This window comes from Thermobia domestica, chromosome 14, assembly GCF_964235325.1.
Source record: "Thermobia domestica chromosome 14, izTheDome1.hap1.1, whole genome shotgun sequence".
Lineage (NCBI taxonomy): Eukaryota > Metazoa > Arthropoda > Insecta > Zygentoma > Lepismatidae > Thermobia > Thermobia domestica.
In genome coordinates this window covers 119983976-120002687 of record NC_137467.1, presented here as the reverse complement: position 1 = coordinate 120002687, position 18712 = coordinate 119983976, and the positions used below count along the sequence as shown (strand labels likewise).

At 36.6% G+C, this 18712-nt stretch overlaps 1 protein-coding gene across 2 annotated transcripts in view; it reads right to left on the bottom strand.

Annotated features, from left to right (window-relative positions):
- AsnRS-m (asparagine--tRNA ligase, mitochondrial) overlaps positions 1-18712 on the bottom strand; it is a 70339-nt gene that overhangs the window by 24382 nt on the left and 27245 nt on the right. Inside the window, exons 2-3 of one of the 2 annotated variants that reach the window (XM_081738764.1) lie at positions 6289-6477; positions 908-1488 (exon numbers count right to left, since the gene is read on the bottom strand). In XM_081738764.1, the coding sequence (XP_081594890.1) occupies positions 908-1464 (557 nt within the window). In that variant the 5' untranslated portion in view covers positions 1465-1488; positions 6289-6477. The remainder of the gene's footprint in view (positions 1-907; positions 1489-6288; positions 6478-18712) is intronic. The other variant, XM_081738763.1, reaches the window with a different exon arrangement.

Sequence of the window (18712 nt, the reverse complement as noted above, 5' to 3'; positions counted from 1 at the left end):
ACCGTAACTTAAATAAACAAACAGAAAGTCTCTCTCAGCTTATCTTTTAAAACAAATATGAAATACATAAGTATCTGGAAAAATGGGTGTCAAAACGTTTAATCCACTGGCACTGAATGACAGATATTACATCATTAAAATATGTACCATTTAACAGACAAGCACAGATAGAAATTTGGTTATATAGCTGAGACCTTGATGAATTATTATTTTCGTTTTACAAATTAAAATATAAGGTACTTTCGATGTGAAATTATTTTAATTAAACCTCTGAAAACTCTTTGCCGAGATACCCAAGTTCCCCACTTTCATACAGCATACGCACTATTGTGTACTTAATTTCAGTTATATTTATGCGACGAAATCTATTGTACTTCGATCAATAAATTCATGTCTTCTTGTAATCTTAATTATTGTATGAAGTCTAAACCGTTATACTGTCTCAAGTCAAAGGTGCCTGATAAGTGATGAGTGAACAGAAAACTGTCAAAAGCTTCAATGAAAGGTTATTACCGAAGAGTTTGAAGCACTTCAGGAAAAATGTCTGCTCGAATGAGAGTTTGATCTTGCTAGACTTCTCTTTGCGCAGTCTTATAAATAACAAGAACAGAATGAATAATTCTCATCTTTTCCTTTCTTCTTTTTAGCGTTTACAAATATTTTCGGTAAAGAATAATAATATAAAAGCATATTTGGAAAAGAGACAATTGAAATTACCTAACTGCATAATGTGAACAAGTCAAATTTAGTACATGAAAACCACATATTTACTTCTCTGGATTTGATCATGCATGAATTAACTCATTTCTTTCCTTCTTTTTACATTAAACAATCACTTAATTTAAATTAAATAAGAACTCCATCGAGCACAACTATTCTATACTGTTAAGACTAGAATGCACTATACCTGACTGCAGACTCTAAGTGTAGCTGACCTGAAACAGTAAGATAAGTCTTGTTATCGAAGTACGACTCATCCTCTGATTTGTCATCCTTTTGCATATTCTTAATCAAACTACTATTCGCTGGTTTTACAAGAAACACTTCACCAGCCCCTTCGCAGTCATTAGCTGTCAATATAGGAGTATGTATTCCAATAAAATCCCTGTCAATGAAATATTCATGAAATTTCTGCGTAGCAATGTTTCTAATTCTCCAAAGTGATGAGAAAGTGTTCGTCCTTGATCTGAAATGCAAATACTGTCTCACATAGTCATTAGGGTAGACTTTCCTAGGAACAAAAGGGAATCCGTTCTGCACAACACAAGGGCCTATAACGGATATGTTCTCAGCAACTAATTCTACTTCTGGCTTTCCAGTTGGTGTATTACATATTTTCCCGCTAGCAACTATTGAACAGCCGTAGCTTAGATTCGAAGGGCTCTTTTCTGAATTTGAAATTAAAATCTGAAGTGGCTGCGAACAGGACCCATCATTCAAATCAACAAACGTTCTTCCTTTCATCTGTCGAACTGCTTTCACCCATCCCTGAAAAACAAAAAATAACCACATATACATTCAGAAACGAAAACAGTGTGTAATGCATTTGTTTTTTCAAGTTTACAATAATTATATACACTTTTATTATGTCTTTTGAACATTCTACAAATAGAGTTTCGTACGTAGGTCGTTCAAGAAAAAAGTTTCCCTATTTTTTCTTGCAGAAAGTACGATCCGTATAATTGAAATGACGATAGAAATGTGATCTGTCACCCTTCTTCTACATGTACCACCACAATGCAGTGTTCGTGTGTACCGCGCATGCGCGACGCTTGATTTAGCAGGAGGCATGCAGTGAGAAACGTGCTCTGGTCATAAGGAATAACGAGTTATGGTGGAACAACGTATGTTGACAGTGTAGAGTAAAGAAGAGATTCGTGCTGTGATCCGGTATGAGTGGGCAAATGGTCTTGTCCCTATCGAAGGAAGCTGGTGGTTGTTTATGGAGACTGTAATGTCAGTGCAAATGGTGCGAAGGTGGTGCAAAGTGTTTTCTGAAGGACGAACAAGCATATTCAATGAAGATAGGCCCAGTGGCCCATCTCTAGTAGTGACGTGACATTGGTTGACAAAGTCAATGCACTTGTGTTGTCCAACCAAAGACTCAAGCTTCGTGAAGCAGCCACGAAGTCTGTCGGGACTGCGCACAAAATCATCCACAAAAGACTGGTTATGCGAAAGTTGCATCTCGTTGGGTCCCACGACAATTGACTGAGCAACATCGTCACACGCATATGGACTGTTGTCTGGATTCTCTGACCCGCTACCACAATGAAGGCAATCACTTTCTCAGCCGTATTGTGACTCAGGATGAGAGCTTCGTCCATCACTACACTCCAGAATTCAAGTGAACGTCCATGGAGTGGAAACATCTCACGTCTCCTGTGAGGGAAAATTTCAAGGTCCAACCACCTGCAGGTAAGGTGCTTGTGACTGTCTTTTGGGATTCCAAAGGAATAGTGCTCACAGAGTTTTTGCCAATCACTGTACAAAGTGAAAAACCCAATACGCCGCAAACGTTTCGGACTCCTTTCTGTCATTGTGACATTCTGCTGGATGACAATGCTCGTCCCCATTCGGCAGGACTCACAGAATAAACTTCGCGAACTCAAATAGGAAAAGTTACCACACACCCCCTACAACCCTGACTTGGCCTCAAGTGACTTCCACTTGTTTCCTGAACTGAAATCCAGGCAACGTTTTCAGACTGATTTGGAAGTTCAGACAGTTGTGAAAAGCGTTCTTCGTTCTCTGGACCCCGCATTTTTTGCAGATGGGTTTCAGAAACTGGTGCAACGATGGGGCAAATGCTTGTCCCGCTTTGGAGATTATGTTGAAAAGTGAGAAAGGACCGCTCTACTCGGTGCAACTTGATTTTTGTCTGTAGCTTAAGAAATAAAGTTTTGGTACAATAGGGAAAACGACCGTCGTAGATACACTTTTAAGAATATCAGATATCTTGCAAACTATTTCTTATTCCCTTTGCTAGAGAAATTTTCAACCAAATAATAAAAAAGAGTATGGAAAAATAGTAGTACATCCCCTTCACCAGTATACTAAATTTCTAAACATACCACGTTATCAAGTGTTTCATTTTTATCGGCATTAAGAGTACGAAAACAACAAATCAATTCTGCTACTTAATATTCTCTCTATACGAGTTTTTATTAAATCAAATATTTCATTCTTTTATTAAATCAAATTCTTCATTCTATCTTCAGACGAACTGCTGAAATTGCGTTTACTCACTATAGTGGATGTAATGTAGTAAAACTGTCACAGAAAATGAATCCAGAACCATTAACGCTACGTTCTACCGTTATTTCAAGAATTACAATCAGTTTTAAATGGTAAACGACTGTGATATTGTATCTTCTCTACCTCCACCATTATTTTATTCAATACATATAAGGCAAATTACTTTTTTATAGTCTTTCCCGTCAAAAATGATCATAATAAAATATTTAACAAAAGAATACACAGCAGTTACACATTGAAGGAAACAACACAATGCGCAGCATAAAAATTAACAAAGACTAATCCGATACGATTTTTACTTACGTTATGCTTCATTTTATACAGTAAACAATTGTTTGCAATACATAATAAATTGGGTTTGAGTTTTTCCTGTACTTCTACAACATTTTCAGTAAGTACAGGGAATTCTACTGTGTCCAAAGATGAACTAGGTCGCCGGGCAAGCGAGCAAATGTCAAGTTTTCCCTTCCCTTTCTGGTATCCCCCCAAAAAACTGTCTAATAACAAAAATAAAATGAATAAATTCCCCTGAAGTATTTACATTACTTTTCTAGAATAATATACAAAATAATTCGCGTATATGGCGAATCTTTGTAACAACATTTCAAGGTGTGTGTAAGGTTGGTTAAACTGAAATTATAGCTATATTGTCAGGGCGACGCGGTTGTCTTCTGTAATTAATTTTACATACATCACACTAAATTAGTACTTTTGTTTGAAGTATCTTAACTTCCATTCTGTTTTATGTTATACACTGTGTAATAAAAATCACAAATAGTTATAGACGCAATATGCGAAGTCATGCGCAAGAGACGTGTAAACGACACAATGTCATTGTTCTCCAACTAACTGGTACGGCGCTTCCCAATATCTGTCTCACCGTCCGTTTTATGGCGCTCTCCAACATAAGTACTGTCGCCTTTTCATGAAACCAATCCACCCTGACAGTATGTACTGTATATCTGAATTTTGTGTTCTATGGCTATACATTTAGGCTAATAATGGTGATTCTGATTATTAAACAAATAATGAAAGGACAATACCCAACATTCATGCCCTGATCGAGACAAACTCGCGAAAGATAGTTGTTGCGATCCCCCAGCCTAATGTCTTACCATCAACCAGAGCAGCCAGTGACGTTTATTTGGCAAATCTGTTAAGAACAATAGTACTTAATTTCTTCAACGGAACTTTAATCTTAGAATTAGATAGTCTTGTCGGCACAATTTCAAATTTCTTAAAATGTTGCACTCTTCTCTTCAGAAACACGATCTAAGTTTCATGTTGTTCTAAAAGCCAACCTTCGGTTATAACACATTCACTCATCGTAATGAAGTAGTTAATAATACGATATATGAAAGTAATATGCAGTACAGATGATTTTTTAAAAATTAACTTGTCACCAAATCATAAAAAAATGCTCATGCTTAGGCACTATATTATGGTTATTTCTTTCTCCTTTTTCACAATGTTAAAACGGTATGCAGTCTATATTTTCTTACAATAACTGAACATATTTTACTTTTCTGTTTTATTCAGACATGTTACGGGTAGAAGGGAATTCTTCCTCCCCAAATTTTGAAGATACAGGTGTAGCATGTGTATTTTTGTGTATGCTTGGAGTGTTTTGAATTTTCAAAGCAGAGTTTCTTGAAATATATAAAATTTAATCGAATAGGAAATTGTCGTTATGCTGTGTCTAAAAAAGAGAAATTAAAAAAAAAAAAAAAATTTACACGTGGCCTTTGTCACAAGACAATGGTAGTCTTCTTTGTTCGTCATGTAGTACCTTTTACAGAAATGGAGCACTTTCAAAACATTCAGAGGGGTATGTTTATATAGAAAGGTTTATAGACTGGAATAAAAGTACAAATAGAAATTCAAAAGGTAATGTGCTGTTGTACAATCCGCGGCAAAAAACCTGCAACATGAGCATATAAGTTTATTGTGAAATGACGAAGTCTTTTGCTCCAAAATAAATGCGGACGGGAGGATGCCGAGGTTTATCCTGGAGTGATTCGTTCCACTTAGACGTTATGTTCATTCCCTGTGCTGTTAGGCGTAGTTTCACAATAAACTTACATCCTCATGTTGCAGGTTTTTTGCCGCGGATTGTACCAGCCAACGCTCCGTTGTACACTGAATCCAAGGCCACCTCTTACCCGCTGATAGACATGTCATTTATCCTCTCCCGTTTTTCGTGTTGCCAAATAAAAACTAGGAAACTGAAACTGGGTCACCCTGTATACCACCGATCAGAAGACTAGATTCGTTTCTAGAATACGAAGTCAATATATTGAATTACACTACTCTAGAATGACTTCCTTCCAATACAAACAATACTCCACTGTCAATTCCACAAGTATTCACTTTCACCAACATATCCACCAAACCGTTTACCTCCTCTGACAGCCATAATCATTAAATTCGATTTTTTTTTTTTTTAACATTAACCCACTAATGCTGAAAAAATGGTTGAATATTAATACCAAAACAGACTACTCCATTTTAGTTTTTCTAATTCACGAATTAGCCTAATAAATTACGAAAAGAATTTTCTTGCTGTATAAATTTATTAGTTTTTTTTTCTTTCTTTTCAAGTATACTAAAAGTTAATAAATTACGAAAAAGGCTTTCTTATGTATAAATTTACTATAGAGATTTTTTATGTATGCCAAAGTTCAAGTTAGTATAAAAGTGGTCCATCATTAGCAAGCTGATGAACTTTTCAGAAATTATGCTTTGCAATATATTTTGATTATCACCATGGCTTTCTTTCACGCAGTCTGATTTTTATGAAAGCTCATCAACCTAAAACCTAGGTCTCTCTAATTTATGACAAACAAGTTTCTGTACCTTTCCTCCCTTGAACTAATATGATTCGTGAAGTTATAATTTATACTTTAGACGAGTGCGGTCTTATTGTTAATATTAGAGATACCATACAGAAACTCATTCAGAGAAAGAATAACTTTCTAGAGTCAATTATAATTACTAACTAAATACAAAATAAATACACTAAAATCTTACCTGATGATTATCTACCAAATCATTTATAACTCCTGCTTCCTACACAGAGAAGGGATTCTTTCAAAAGTTGTAATGGTGTATTGTTTGCTTTTGAAAGGAAGGCATTCACCTACGACTAGCTCTAGAATGGAGGTGATGGTGTGCCTCTATATGTTTCAAGTTATGAATAAGAAGCAGTCGACATAAATTCTGTAAGAAAGAATTATAGAACTATTAATAATATCGCCGAACTATATCTTCGAAGAAGAATTGATATATGTGGAACCTCCTACCTTAACTGATTTCCAATAGAGTATACTAACTTTTTCTTTAAACACTTACCTCCATGTTCCTTGAGAGTAGGTACTTGTGAATTATCATCTGCCAAATTTCAAATGTGAATCGATCTTTTTCTGGCAGCAACAGACTGCGAATTCTACACGTTTCTGCATCTTTTACATATTTGATTAACTGTGTGTCTTCTGTCAAACTTTTATATGTTTTAGATCGGCAATCATTAAGGAGTTTGTGAAACCATGTGTAAATGTGAAGACTCCAACACTGGTATTTTAGAAATAAACTAACCTTTGGCTAGCTGGGCGCTCCCTCCCAGTCCTCCGCCTTTATTCGGCCTACGGCCTTGCGTTTATTATGTATCAGCCTTTACATCAACAGTGAATTTCGTTCATTTGCTCTTCATATTTCCTGAATTTGCCCAGCTGGGGGCTACGCTCCCGCATCCCGTCTTTGCTCGGCCTCGCACCTCTTCAACGCACAATTCTACCGAATTTCAAGTTTCTTTTCCTATTTCAACTATCTAAAAGATAAGATTCTCTATACCAAGAAAACATCTATTTAAATAACATGGGAATTTCTTTGCCCCCCCCCCTAGACCCCTTGAAAGTTAAAAATATTTACTTTTGGCAATTTTCCTGTGTAGTGCCGAAAGGCTACAATCATGCCAAATTTCATCATCTTAACCCTGCCCAGGTTTATGAAAAACCCATTTTAAAAAAAAACGCCCAGTGGGTTTTATTGGGTAAAATTGGGAAATATTGGGTTTTATTAAATTTTGTAGGTGTATTTAAAGCCACATTCCTACTTAATACACCATTTAAGCATATATGTTCTATTGTACACACGAAACTATGGAATTCCCTTTGAGACTGCGGAGTTCACGTCTGGTGCGGGTTCCAAGTTCGATCCCAGCTCCCGCCAAGTGCGTTTTGTGGTGGACAAACATCGTGTGCATGGGTTTCTCGGGCTGGTTTCGTCATGCCATCATTATTATCCATATAATCACAGTCTCCCTTAGCCATGGTGCATAATCATGAGACATTGAACTAAGCTTAGAAATAACAAATAATAATAATAATAATGGACGAGGAATCCATAAAGTCCTATACGCGTTTGGTGAGACACACTTTGCACCATTGCTTATATTTCGATTTGTAGCAAGAAAGAAGTACACAATTTTCTAGAGTAACAAAGAGTTCGATAGTTTTACTTAATACAGAATAGGAATAAAATCCCCTCTTACACTTATGATTCAAATCCCTGAGCCAGCCGTCCTGAGTTTCAATTAAAACACGTGGGGCAACAAGAGCAAGAGATAATAAATGACTTTATTGAGTGGATGATGTTTTTCTGGATATTGTGTGTGTGCGTGTGTGTGAAAGAAAGAGAGAGAGAGAGAGAGAGAACTGAAATGTTGGAAATTGATTTTTTCTCTCATTTTCAGTTGCCAGTTTGGTTTCTTACCATATATTTTACAATTAAAGGGGTTTTGTAGTATACAATAATTGTACTGTGTTTCACATACTCCATCAGATACGCAAGAAGAATTAGGGAGTTCCACGATCTGATTGCCGTTAATGTTGAGAAGATAGAGGTGTATCTTTAGTAATTTCATTTTTCAAGTGAAGTGTTCTCTTTTTGTAATTAACTGACACACATGGAAAAAGACATTTTCTCTCTTTATATTAATACCCAAGAATATAGCAAAAACAAAGGAAATATAGCTGCATTACTTTCGATTCCATACTAGCTGAAGTGCCCGTTCTTTGTACGGAGAGAATTAGGCTCAAGGAAAATGTTTGAGCCTCGTCTGCCCCTTAGGATACGCATATCAATGAAAGTGTAGTAAAATATTCTATTTCTGGCATGAATTTTTAACCCCTTTTTTCCTTAGGAAAGTTACCTTCCCCTTCCCTTACGCCCTTTAAGGAAAGTTACATAATAATATCCCTGCTTGAGGTAGGTACTAAATATCTTCTGGAACTCATTTCAAACTGTTCAAGCATTTCCCATGACGCGATCACAAACAACAGACAACATCGCTTTCAATGTGAATAAAGGAATCATGGAAAATTACCCCCTCCCCTTAAAACAAAAATTTTCAGAAACACTACAACACATGCCAGCTTATTTTTAATGAAAAGTTTATATACCGAGTTTAATCTTCCTAGCTTGGCGAGTTCGTGACATAATGTATATATTTTACATGAATTTTGAACTTCCTCTACTCCTTCTCCTAGGATGCGCCCTTGAATCAAATATAAATATCCCAGCTCAAGGTAGGAACTAACTACTTCTTTATGTTCAAAATTCATTTCAAACTGCTTAATCGTTTCCCCGTGTGATGCGATCAGAAACAACAGGTAAAATCGCTTTCAAATTATAGAAAATGCTTTCCTTTCCCACTTAAAATGGAAACTCTCAAAAGTACTGGAACACGGGTCCACTTACTTTTAGTGGGAAGTTTACATAAAAATGTCATCTTCCTAACTTGACAGAATCGAGAGATACTAAGATTTTTGCATAGATTTTGACCATCCGCTCCCCACATTTTAATCAAAGTAACCTGATTAAACACCTAGTTCGAAGTACGTGATAGCTGCATCCAAAAATTCATTTTAAACCGTTTTCCCGTGTTGCGCGCACAAACAGAATTCCTTTCATTTTTATATAATAGATTACAGTTGAACAGTATTACAGCGAATTTGATGGAGCGGAAATAAAATTCATTATGAATGATTCCAAAACCTTTGGTTTTCAATTGTGTTCTGTTCTGTTCTGTTCTGGTTGTAAATACATTATGCCAATTTTGAATCTAGGCATACACTACGAAGTACGATTAAAAGAAAGTAATTATAATCATATTACGATTAATATTTCAATCCAAGATTTGAAGTGTATTTTTTGAGGTGGACTTTTTTTATGTGGGTTTTACCCAATAAAACCCACTAGGGAATTTTGGGTTGGGGAAAATTCCAACAACCCTGATCCTGCCGGAAGTGCCTAAACATTTTGGTGTGTAGAAGACGTCCCGTATAAATAACACGGGAAAGAATTTTCAGTTCCCCATAAAACCACTCTAAAGTTGGAAATTTTTATTTCTACTGATTTATTTAGGTAACGCTAACAAAAACGTACAAACATACCGAATTTCAAATTTGTATTTCAATTCCAAGTACCTAAAATACGAGATCATACGTCGAAGAAAAAAGGCCTATTTAAATAACCTGGGAAATTTCCCTTTAAACCCCTAAAATTAAAACTATTCACTTTTGGCAATTTTTCTGTCGGTTAGTCCCGAAAAGCTACAACCATGTCATTTTTAATCACTGTAGCCCAGCAGGAAGTACCCAATAATTTTGAGGTGTGAAAGATGTCCCATATAAATAACGCGGGAAAGATTTTTCAGTTTTCCATAAAACTACTCTAAGGTTGGAAATTTTTATTTTCACTGATTTATTTAGGTATTGCTAACGAAAATGTACAAGCATACCGAATTTTAAGTTTTTATTCCAATTCGAAGTACCTAAAACAAGATATTATGGGGAAATCCTTCACCCTCTCCTTAGACCTACTAAAAATTAAAAATATTCACTTTTGGCAATTTTCCTGTCGGTTAGTCCCGGAAAGCTGCAATCACGCCAAATTTCAACTTTTCACGTCAACCGGAAGTACATTTTTAATTTATGTCAGTTCATGTAGTTTTATAGAATCACTAAAAATGGCAGGGTAGTTTTCGAGCAGAAAAAAATGGCAGGAAGAAAAACAATATGTAAACACATGACATATACAGATAAGAAAACGTTTTCAAATATACTGTATTACTCAAACTTACCTCTTGCATGTATTAGTTGAAGAATTTGAAATGAAATGAAATGAAATCTGTGAGTTTTACGTCCCACAGTTATGCCGGTTAGGCTAAAGGAGACGGTGATTATGAGAAATGAATGAAATGGTGGAATGAAGAAAGTGGAAGGAAACGGGAGAACCCCGAGAAAACCCACGCACACGGTGTTTGTCCACCACAAAGTTCACTTGGCGGGGGCTGGGATGAACCCGGAACCCCAAGCACCAGAGGTGAACGCTCTACCACTGAGCCACCGCGGCCCAGTTGAAGAATTTCTAGCCTTGTAAACAAATTATTAGTACTGGAATATTCGAGAAACAAATTGATTTTACTACATACCATGTCAAACGAATATTTTGGTACCTCTTTCATTTTCTATTAATCCTGGATCGATGTTTATTGTATACAGGACATAATTTAAGTGAAACAGCAGTAACCACAGTATGTTATTACTTTTATAATGCAAATCATGTAGTCAAATTCCCAAAACTATATGCAGAACATAACTTAGCTGCAACAATAACTACATTATCATATAAATTTGTTTTGTCTAATTTCGTATAATGCAAATCCACAGTTAGTTTCGTCGTACTATAGCCTCATAAATTACTCGTACATACAACAACAATAACCACCTTGTACTCTGTCATGTTTAAAATTCCCCAGTAAGTCGGGAAGACTTATTGTTCCAACCCTTGCATAAATTATTTGTGCGTGGGTTCTCTCCAAGAGTAGCCTGATGCACATGCCAATTTTGGCGGGGAAAGTGTGGTGGAATGCGTCTTACTCGCATGGTTTCTTCCCCTCCTAATTTCCTGCATAAACTGGATACATATATTGAATCAAAATAATGAATCTTCTGGTTCTGGAGGAGCTATCTGTTTTAAGTATTCCATGATCTGCAACGCATCTTCACACAGAAGGAAGTCCAGTGAATCAATTCGATTGCAGCACATAGAAAACTCTATATCTTTATTATAAAAGTCCTGAGAAACCCTATTCTTGAATTTTACGATAAGTACTTTGTCGTAGATGGAAGAAACATCCTTGTATAGGAACATCATGTCCAAGCTTATTTCGAACTGCGCTGTAAACTGTTAACTTCAAACTCACGTACAACCGCTGAAGCAATGCATAAGCAACCGTTATAGCTATTTCTCCTATCGGAACCTTTATTACATATAACTAATGTCCGGATTTGTATGTAATTACATATTTTTTCCTTTATATGTAGGTTCGTCAAATCCTTAAATGTTTGTGATTCACACTTGTAGGGTGCTTCAACAAGTTTCATATTACATATTTTACATATTTTGACCAATATTACATATTTCTATAGTTTCTACATTTTTTTTTTTTTTTTTTTTTTTTACATAAAACTGTCTTAAAATTTTGCGTTTACTGAAACTTTAATTTAAAATAAAAAATAAACTCTTCAACTGTGCAAGGCTTGCATCTACATTCAATTTATGTCATGTCTATCTTTTCGTTTCTTTACCAAAAGAGAAATATCTCTCTCTTTTTTTATTTGCCAAACAATGTTTCGCAGAACTTTCGCCGATGACAAAAGAAATATAAGTAGAAACAAGTAAAAATCCTCCCTCCAGGGTACATTAGCAGCGCCCTTTATTCTCAACTTTGGAGAAAGACAGATCACGTGCCTGAGAAATTCCTAAAATGAAGTCTATTTAATTGTTATCGGAGGTCTGACGGGAAAAAATGAAAGCAAATCCTGCAATTCAAGTTAAAACTGTATGTTAGTGTGCTTCCAGGAATTTACTGCAAGAGTTCGTTCCAAGAAGCTGCCGACAATGGCAATATCATAGCAGATAATCTAAGCTTTCAAAGAACTTCACTTGTTCAACTGAATGACAGGACGACAGTACTCTAGTATTGCAGTTGCAAAACGCACGTGTTCTGTACTGACCGTCGAAGTTAGAAATGGCTCCGGTTGCCTCAACTTTATCCGCGAAATTGCGGTCGTGGGTAACTATCTATGATGCGTTTACTACGGACGGTAAAGTGGTGTTGTGGCGAGTGTGTGATAAAATTGCATGTTCAATGAAATCTCAGTTAGAACAACATGTACGTTACAAAGACTGTGTTACAAAGACTTTGGTGGTAGGACAAGTCTCCTGCCGTATGGTTTCGTGAGAATAGTCGTACTCTACAGCCTTGTCCCGTAAGACGGGTCTATGTCGCATTGGATTGTTCCTGACTTTTTTTATCAGCGCTTTATTCTGAGCTGCAAATGTTGCCCTAAGTCTACTTGATCTTAGTGAAGATTTGGGTCATTTAACTTCATTATTCTTGTGCCGGTCTAAACGATTGCGAGCAGTTCGTCGGTTACAACCATATGTTCTGGCGATTTGCCATGCATTCTGGCCTAGTGACGCATGACCCACAATTTCACCACGCTGAGCTACTGTAAACTCTTGACGACAATGCGAATGAGGCATGCTATGGGGCCCTGCTTATCAGAATAAATTTGTGGATGATATGCTGTAAACAACATGAGTGACGTGATTATACATACTTCTCGGCAATAATTATGGCCCCCCTTACTTTTATCCCTTAACTAAACATTTCTCTTTCCATGATCATACACACTACCACTTGCCACGGTAATCGAAGAACACAAACAACATTGACTTGATTTTGCACACACCTGGTGAACATTTCTGAACCTTCGCAAGCCTTGTTCGACCTCGGTGAGATTGGATGTAGCCACTGAATCGAGTGCAACTTCGTTCTTGGTTCCTATCCGCATATCACGTCTCGACCACACAATATTATGCAGCATAACCACTCCTCTACAACTGCAGACGCAAGTGGATGTAATGTTACCCGCAGGGTACAAAATTCATGAATCCCTCTTCCACAATGTAAAATGTGGTCAACCCGCGCCATGTAGTTGTCCCAAAACAAAGGTCAGATACTTTTCCGACAGCAATCGTAAATACCGATATATATAAAACAAACAAAGATAGTGGGATTAATTCAATCCCTCGACTTAGAAGTTTACCCATTAACGAGGAATTACTTACACTGAATTCTAGTTCCCAGTTATCTTTTTTTTTTTTTTTTTTTTTTTGCTATCAATATACAATTCATATGATGAAAGAAGGAATAGCTGGTTTTAAAAAATGAAAAAAAAATACATACACATTTGCAAAACGAATTTTACATACACTATGGCAGCCTATGAAGCGCCACAGAACCCATCGAGATGAATTTCCTTTGTATCATGCGAAATGGCATATTGCTAATTTTCACTCTCTGCAACAATGGTAAATCGCAGCAATAATCATGCTATTGCTTTGTTGTGTCTTTGGAAGAGTCAACTCAACCAACTACCAAATTACAAACCTTCTGCATGAGACGTTTAGTCAATATAGTAGTAGGAACTAACCACGCTAAAGGATCAAATAGTTTTGCTAGCAAGACAATAACTATCACTTGGTAATCATATGAAGAAGTTTTGGTACGATGATTTGGAAGCGTGTGTCTTGAGATGGACAATACTACAGTCTTAATGCGTTGATGGTATCATTATCATCCTAGCAACAGATTATGTTTGTTTCTCTCAGATGGCTTGGAATGGATTTTAAAACACTTGATTCACTACTCGCCTACTTACACAATTCAGACTTTCCCTTTCCCACGAGCTGTATTATGGATTGTAGCTGAGCTGTTTCTGTCACAGCTGTGTACGTAATGTGAAGCAAAACTTGTGAAGCTAACGGAAAGTTGTGTCCTTCGTCAATGGGTACTTATTGGAGACACTCTGTTGTTAAGATTCCACCTGCAGTTCCGTATGTGACTATAAGCAACCTGTAGTCTTGAATGGGTTATTTTGATCTAATTTCCACATAATACACTAAAAGTTTGCTTCACAGGAACTTTTAAACATCACTTTTGCATCTGCACATAGCACCATAGGGTGAGTCCGAAAACGGAGCACGATGAACGTGAGATCCTCCTGCAATCTTGGGCAGACAATAAGAGTTTCATTTAACGACATCTGTCGTGGTTTTGGCACTAGTGTCGAATACTACACGGAGTTTAATAGTTGTGCTACTTTCCTTTAAAACCACCTGGTGAGGAAGGTAGTAACTCTTCGTTGCGGACACAATGTCTTTACTTAAGGAAATAGGTTCCATGTGATCGAGTTCTTAAATATACTTTCACGATCTTACAATATTGTTCCCGATATTCAAAACACCGCAAAACTTTTATATCTTCTTGATGGAAATACTTTACAGCAATATCACGAGAATAGCGAAGGTGAGAGTATCGACCATTAACTCTTCTATGTATCACTGTAAAATGTTCCATATATTCCTGTTCGTCCACTCTTAAAGGATGTGCAGATAAAACTACTTCTATCTCCTACAATCGAAGCAATGAGGAATCTCGATCACAACATACATGAAATGCAGACATTGCCTATTCACTAATGCAGTTCACTTCGCCGTAACACCCAACGTAATGGTGCTTCCAATGAGATAGGCGCACCTTGAAGGGCCATGAGTATGCCTCCTCTGGTGAGTAATGGGAATATATGAGCACCGAGTAATATGTCCACTCCACTAACTTTATAGTACTGTGGGTCAGCCAGCTCTAAATTCTAGATATGGATCCATTCATTGATCCTAGTGAAAATCTGCTCAGGCATGTCTCAGGTCACAGCAAAGATTCACAGTCGCATGTGTACTATGGAAGCTATTCCCGAAATGGCTGTATTTGCCCTATGTTTTGGCAGTTCCAGCGCTTGGGCATACCGTTCTGATAGCGAACGTACCTCCAATGAAATGCACGAAAACGATGGAGCTGCTTACTTTTGTTTCTAATCTTTACCACTGCTATAGACATCTAAGGGAGATTGGTTGTCACTGTTTGCCTTCAGCTGATACATGAGATAACACTTATTGAGAGCACTACGACGAAGAACCACTTTCAGTCAATATACGATGCGACGTTTTACAACGATAACAGCCACCTGATGTACGTATTTTGCGGTAGCGTTGAAAGATATTTTTGCTTCGCAAAAGTGTAAGAAAAAGAAAGTTAATTGTTCTTTTAGGTCCATAATTCATGCGCATATACTAAGAAATGAACATTATAGGATTTTTCCCCTTCTTTTCTTCTTATTCCCTTTCTTACATGCAGAAAATTTTCTATGATTTACTTCAGAGCCAAACAAGGGAAGTGAATGATTTAACTATTTATGAGGTTTGTTGCATTTTTACTAGCGAATAGGAAGTGACTGATGTAATTTTAATGTGATGCGTGGCATATTAGAGGACAAGGGTATTGTTACTCGCTCCGCTTCTCCCGTAGTCTCATTTGTATTATAAACAGGACTGAGAAATATTGTTCCTCGAAACTATTCTAGATATTGCCACGAAACTTGACATACGCATTACGTATAAGACATAGTATTTTTTAGGTATATTCGGATATTTTCAGCCAGGGCCGCTCCAGAGGATATTAATTTCAGGGCTTATAGTGGTCTGGTCTCTTGTAAATAGTTGAAAAGTGACCAAAATCTCATGATGCCCCTTTTATCCTTTGTCAATTTCTCCATCACCTCTCTTTGTTTGTTGTTTTGTTGCATCTTTTCTTTACTTCTTTCTGAGCTTCTTCCTTTCTTAGGTTTTCTACTATCCATTTCATAAAGATAGGCCCCTGACTTCGCGGTGCTGCCGTGACGTCCACTCAAAACTTATATTGCATTGTCGTACCTCGTTGGAATTGTTGGAATGTTGTCTTTTCAATACTTACGACATACAAATTTTCTTTGTACTGTGTAGTGAGAAAAAAAATAGAAATTAATGAAAAAGTGCGTATTTTTTCGTACTTTTTTGGTAAATCAATGTTTATAGCACTATATCTCGGAAAAGAGATAACATGAAATAATTTTCTGTGCACGATATGTAGATGCATATTACCTGTAAGTTCTGAAAATTTCATTACTCAACACGTAGTAATTTTCTTGTTATTCACTAAAAAGTGAGACATCATTATCTTTGAATTGCTGCGGTGTATTAACAATCTGAAAAAAACTTTTAGAAAGATCTTAAAGTAGCTTTTTCAACCAAACTGTTTTGACTTGTTTTAAAAGATAAATCACAAATATGACATTATGATTTTCTCTGCTTTGCGCCCTTCGCTATCACAGTTTATACGGAGTGCTACGTTGCCACATTTTTCTGGCGTGTATACACTCTCAGCCGGACGGGTATTTAAACTTGTCACGCACACTGTCCGGCACTTTTTAGAGATATTTTTAAAATTTAATGTCTCCACAGATTTTAAACCAATTTCTTAGAAATTAACAGAATATACAGTAAACGTGCCAAATGTTCAAAATTAGAAAAGCGAAGTCTTATCTTGTTTGGATTTGTATGCGATGGTCCTCGAAAATTTATTGCTTTTTATCAGTTTTTCACTTACTGCACGCAGTACAAAATACACTTGCACAGAAACAAATACACGTATTTTGTTTATTATATAATACGACAGTAGTAGAAAATGGATCGATCTGGATCAGACCTGAGCCAGTTTTAGCCAACTCACAAGCCACTGAGAAAATGACCACCATGCACCGTGAGCCCACGGTCTTTTACGACCTCCATTTTAGGGGTGAATTCGTTCTCTTTTATGACCACTTTTAAGGGGGTGTATTCGTTCTCTTTTACGAGCACATTTTAAGGGGTGAACTCATTTCCTTTTATGAGCACTTTTCCAACACATATGTTAATTACGAACACATAGAAGAACAGATAACACATAACACTACGTAACACACAGCAGAACAGATAACAGATAAGAATATGAAACATAGAAGGGGTGTATTCGTTCTCTTTTATGAGCATATTTTCCAACCCCTATTTTAACATAGGAGATAACACATACGTTTACGAACACATAGCAAAGCAGATAACACTTAACACTACGTAACACACAGCAGAGCAGATAACACATAAGACTCGTACCCTTTTATGAACACTTTTTCAAGGGTGTATTCATTCTCTTTTATGAGCATATTTTTCAACCCTTATTTTAACATAGGAGATAACACATACGATTACGAACACATAGAAGAGCTGATAACACATAGCACTATTTTAACATAGCAGAACATAAGACTACGTAACATAACAAGGGTGTATTCATTCCCTTTTATGAGCATATTTTTCAACCCCTATTTTAACATGGCAGATAACACATAAGATTACGAACACATAGAAGAGAAGATAACACATAAAACTACGCAACACACAACAGAACAGATAATACATAAGAATACGTAACATAACAAGGGTGTATTCATTCTCTTTTACGACCTCCATTTTAAGGGGAACTCGTTTTCAACCCTTATTTTAACATGGCAGATAACACATAAGATTACGAACACATAACATAGCAGGGGTGAACTCGTTCTCTTTTATGAGCATATTTTCAACCCCTATTTTAACATAACAGAAATGACATAAGAATACATAACTCATTCCAACCCTTATTGTAACATAACGAGCAAGGATTACAATCGAACACCCACGGTCTACAGATAATCATTTGAGATGGTGTATTCATTCATTCTCTTTGATGACCATTTTTCCACCCCTAATGAAATTACATAGGAGAGCAGATAATACATAAGATTCGTTCTCTTTTACGACCTCCATTTTAAGGGTGAACTCGTTCCCTTTTATGAGCACTTTTTCAACCCCTATTTTGAACATTTTAACATAGCAGAAATGACATAAGCATGTCCTCAAACTACTGGCCATCGTGAACAAAAGGTCAAACTCGAAAACGAAATAACATATTGAGGTGCTGTTTCCACATTTAGTAATTGGTCATCAGGTACTACATGTCCCAAAATTAGTGGCCATCGAGTTCAAAGGTCAGCATACTTAAAACCCAATAACTCGAAAACGGAGCCACACATTGAAGTGCTGTTTCCAAATCTAGTAACTGGTCACCAACTACTACAAGTTCCAAAATACTGATCATCGAGGTCAAAGGTCAACATACTTAAAACTTAATTACTCGAAAATGGATCCACATATCGAGGTGCTGTTTCCACATTTAGTAATTGGTCATCAACTACTACAAGTTTCAAAAATAGTGACCATCGAGGTCAAAGGTCAACATACTTAAAACCCAATAACTCGACAACTGAGACACATATTGAAGTGCTGTTTCCACATTTAGCAATTGGTCATCAGGTACTACAAGTTCCAAAATAATGACCATCGAGGTCAAAGGTCAACATACTTAAAACCTAAT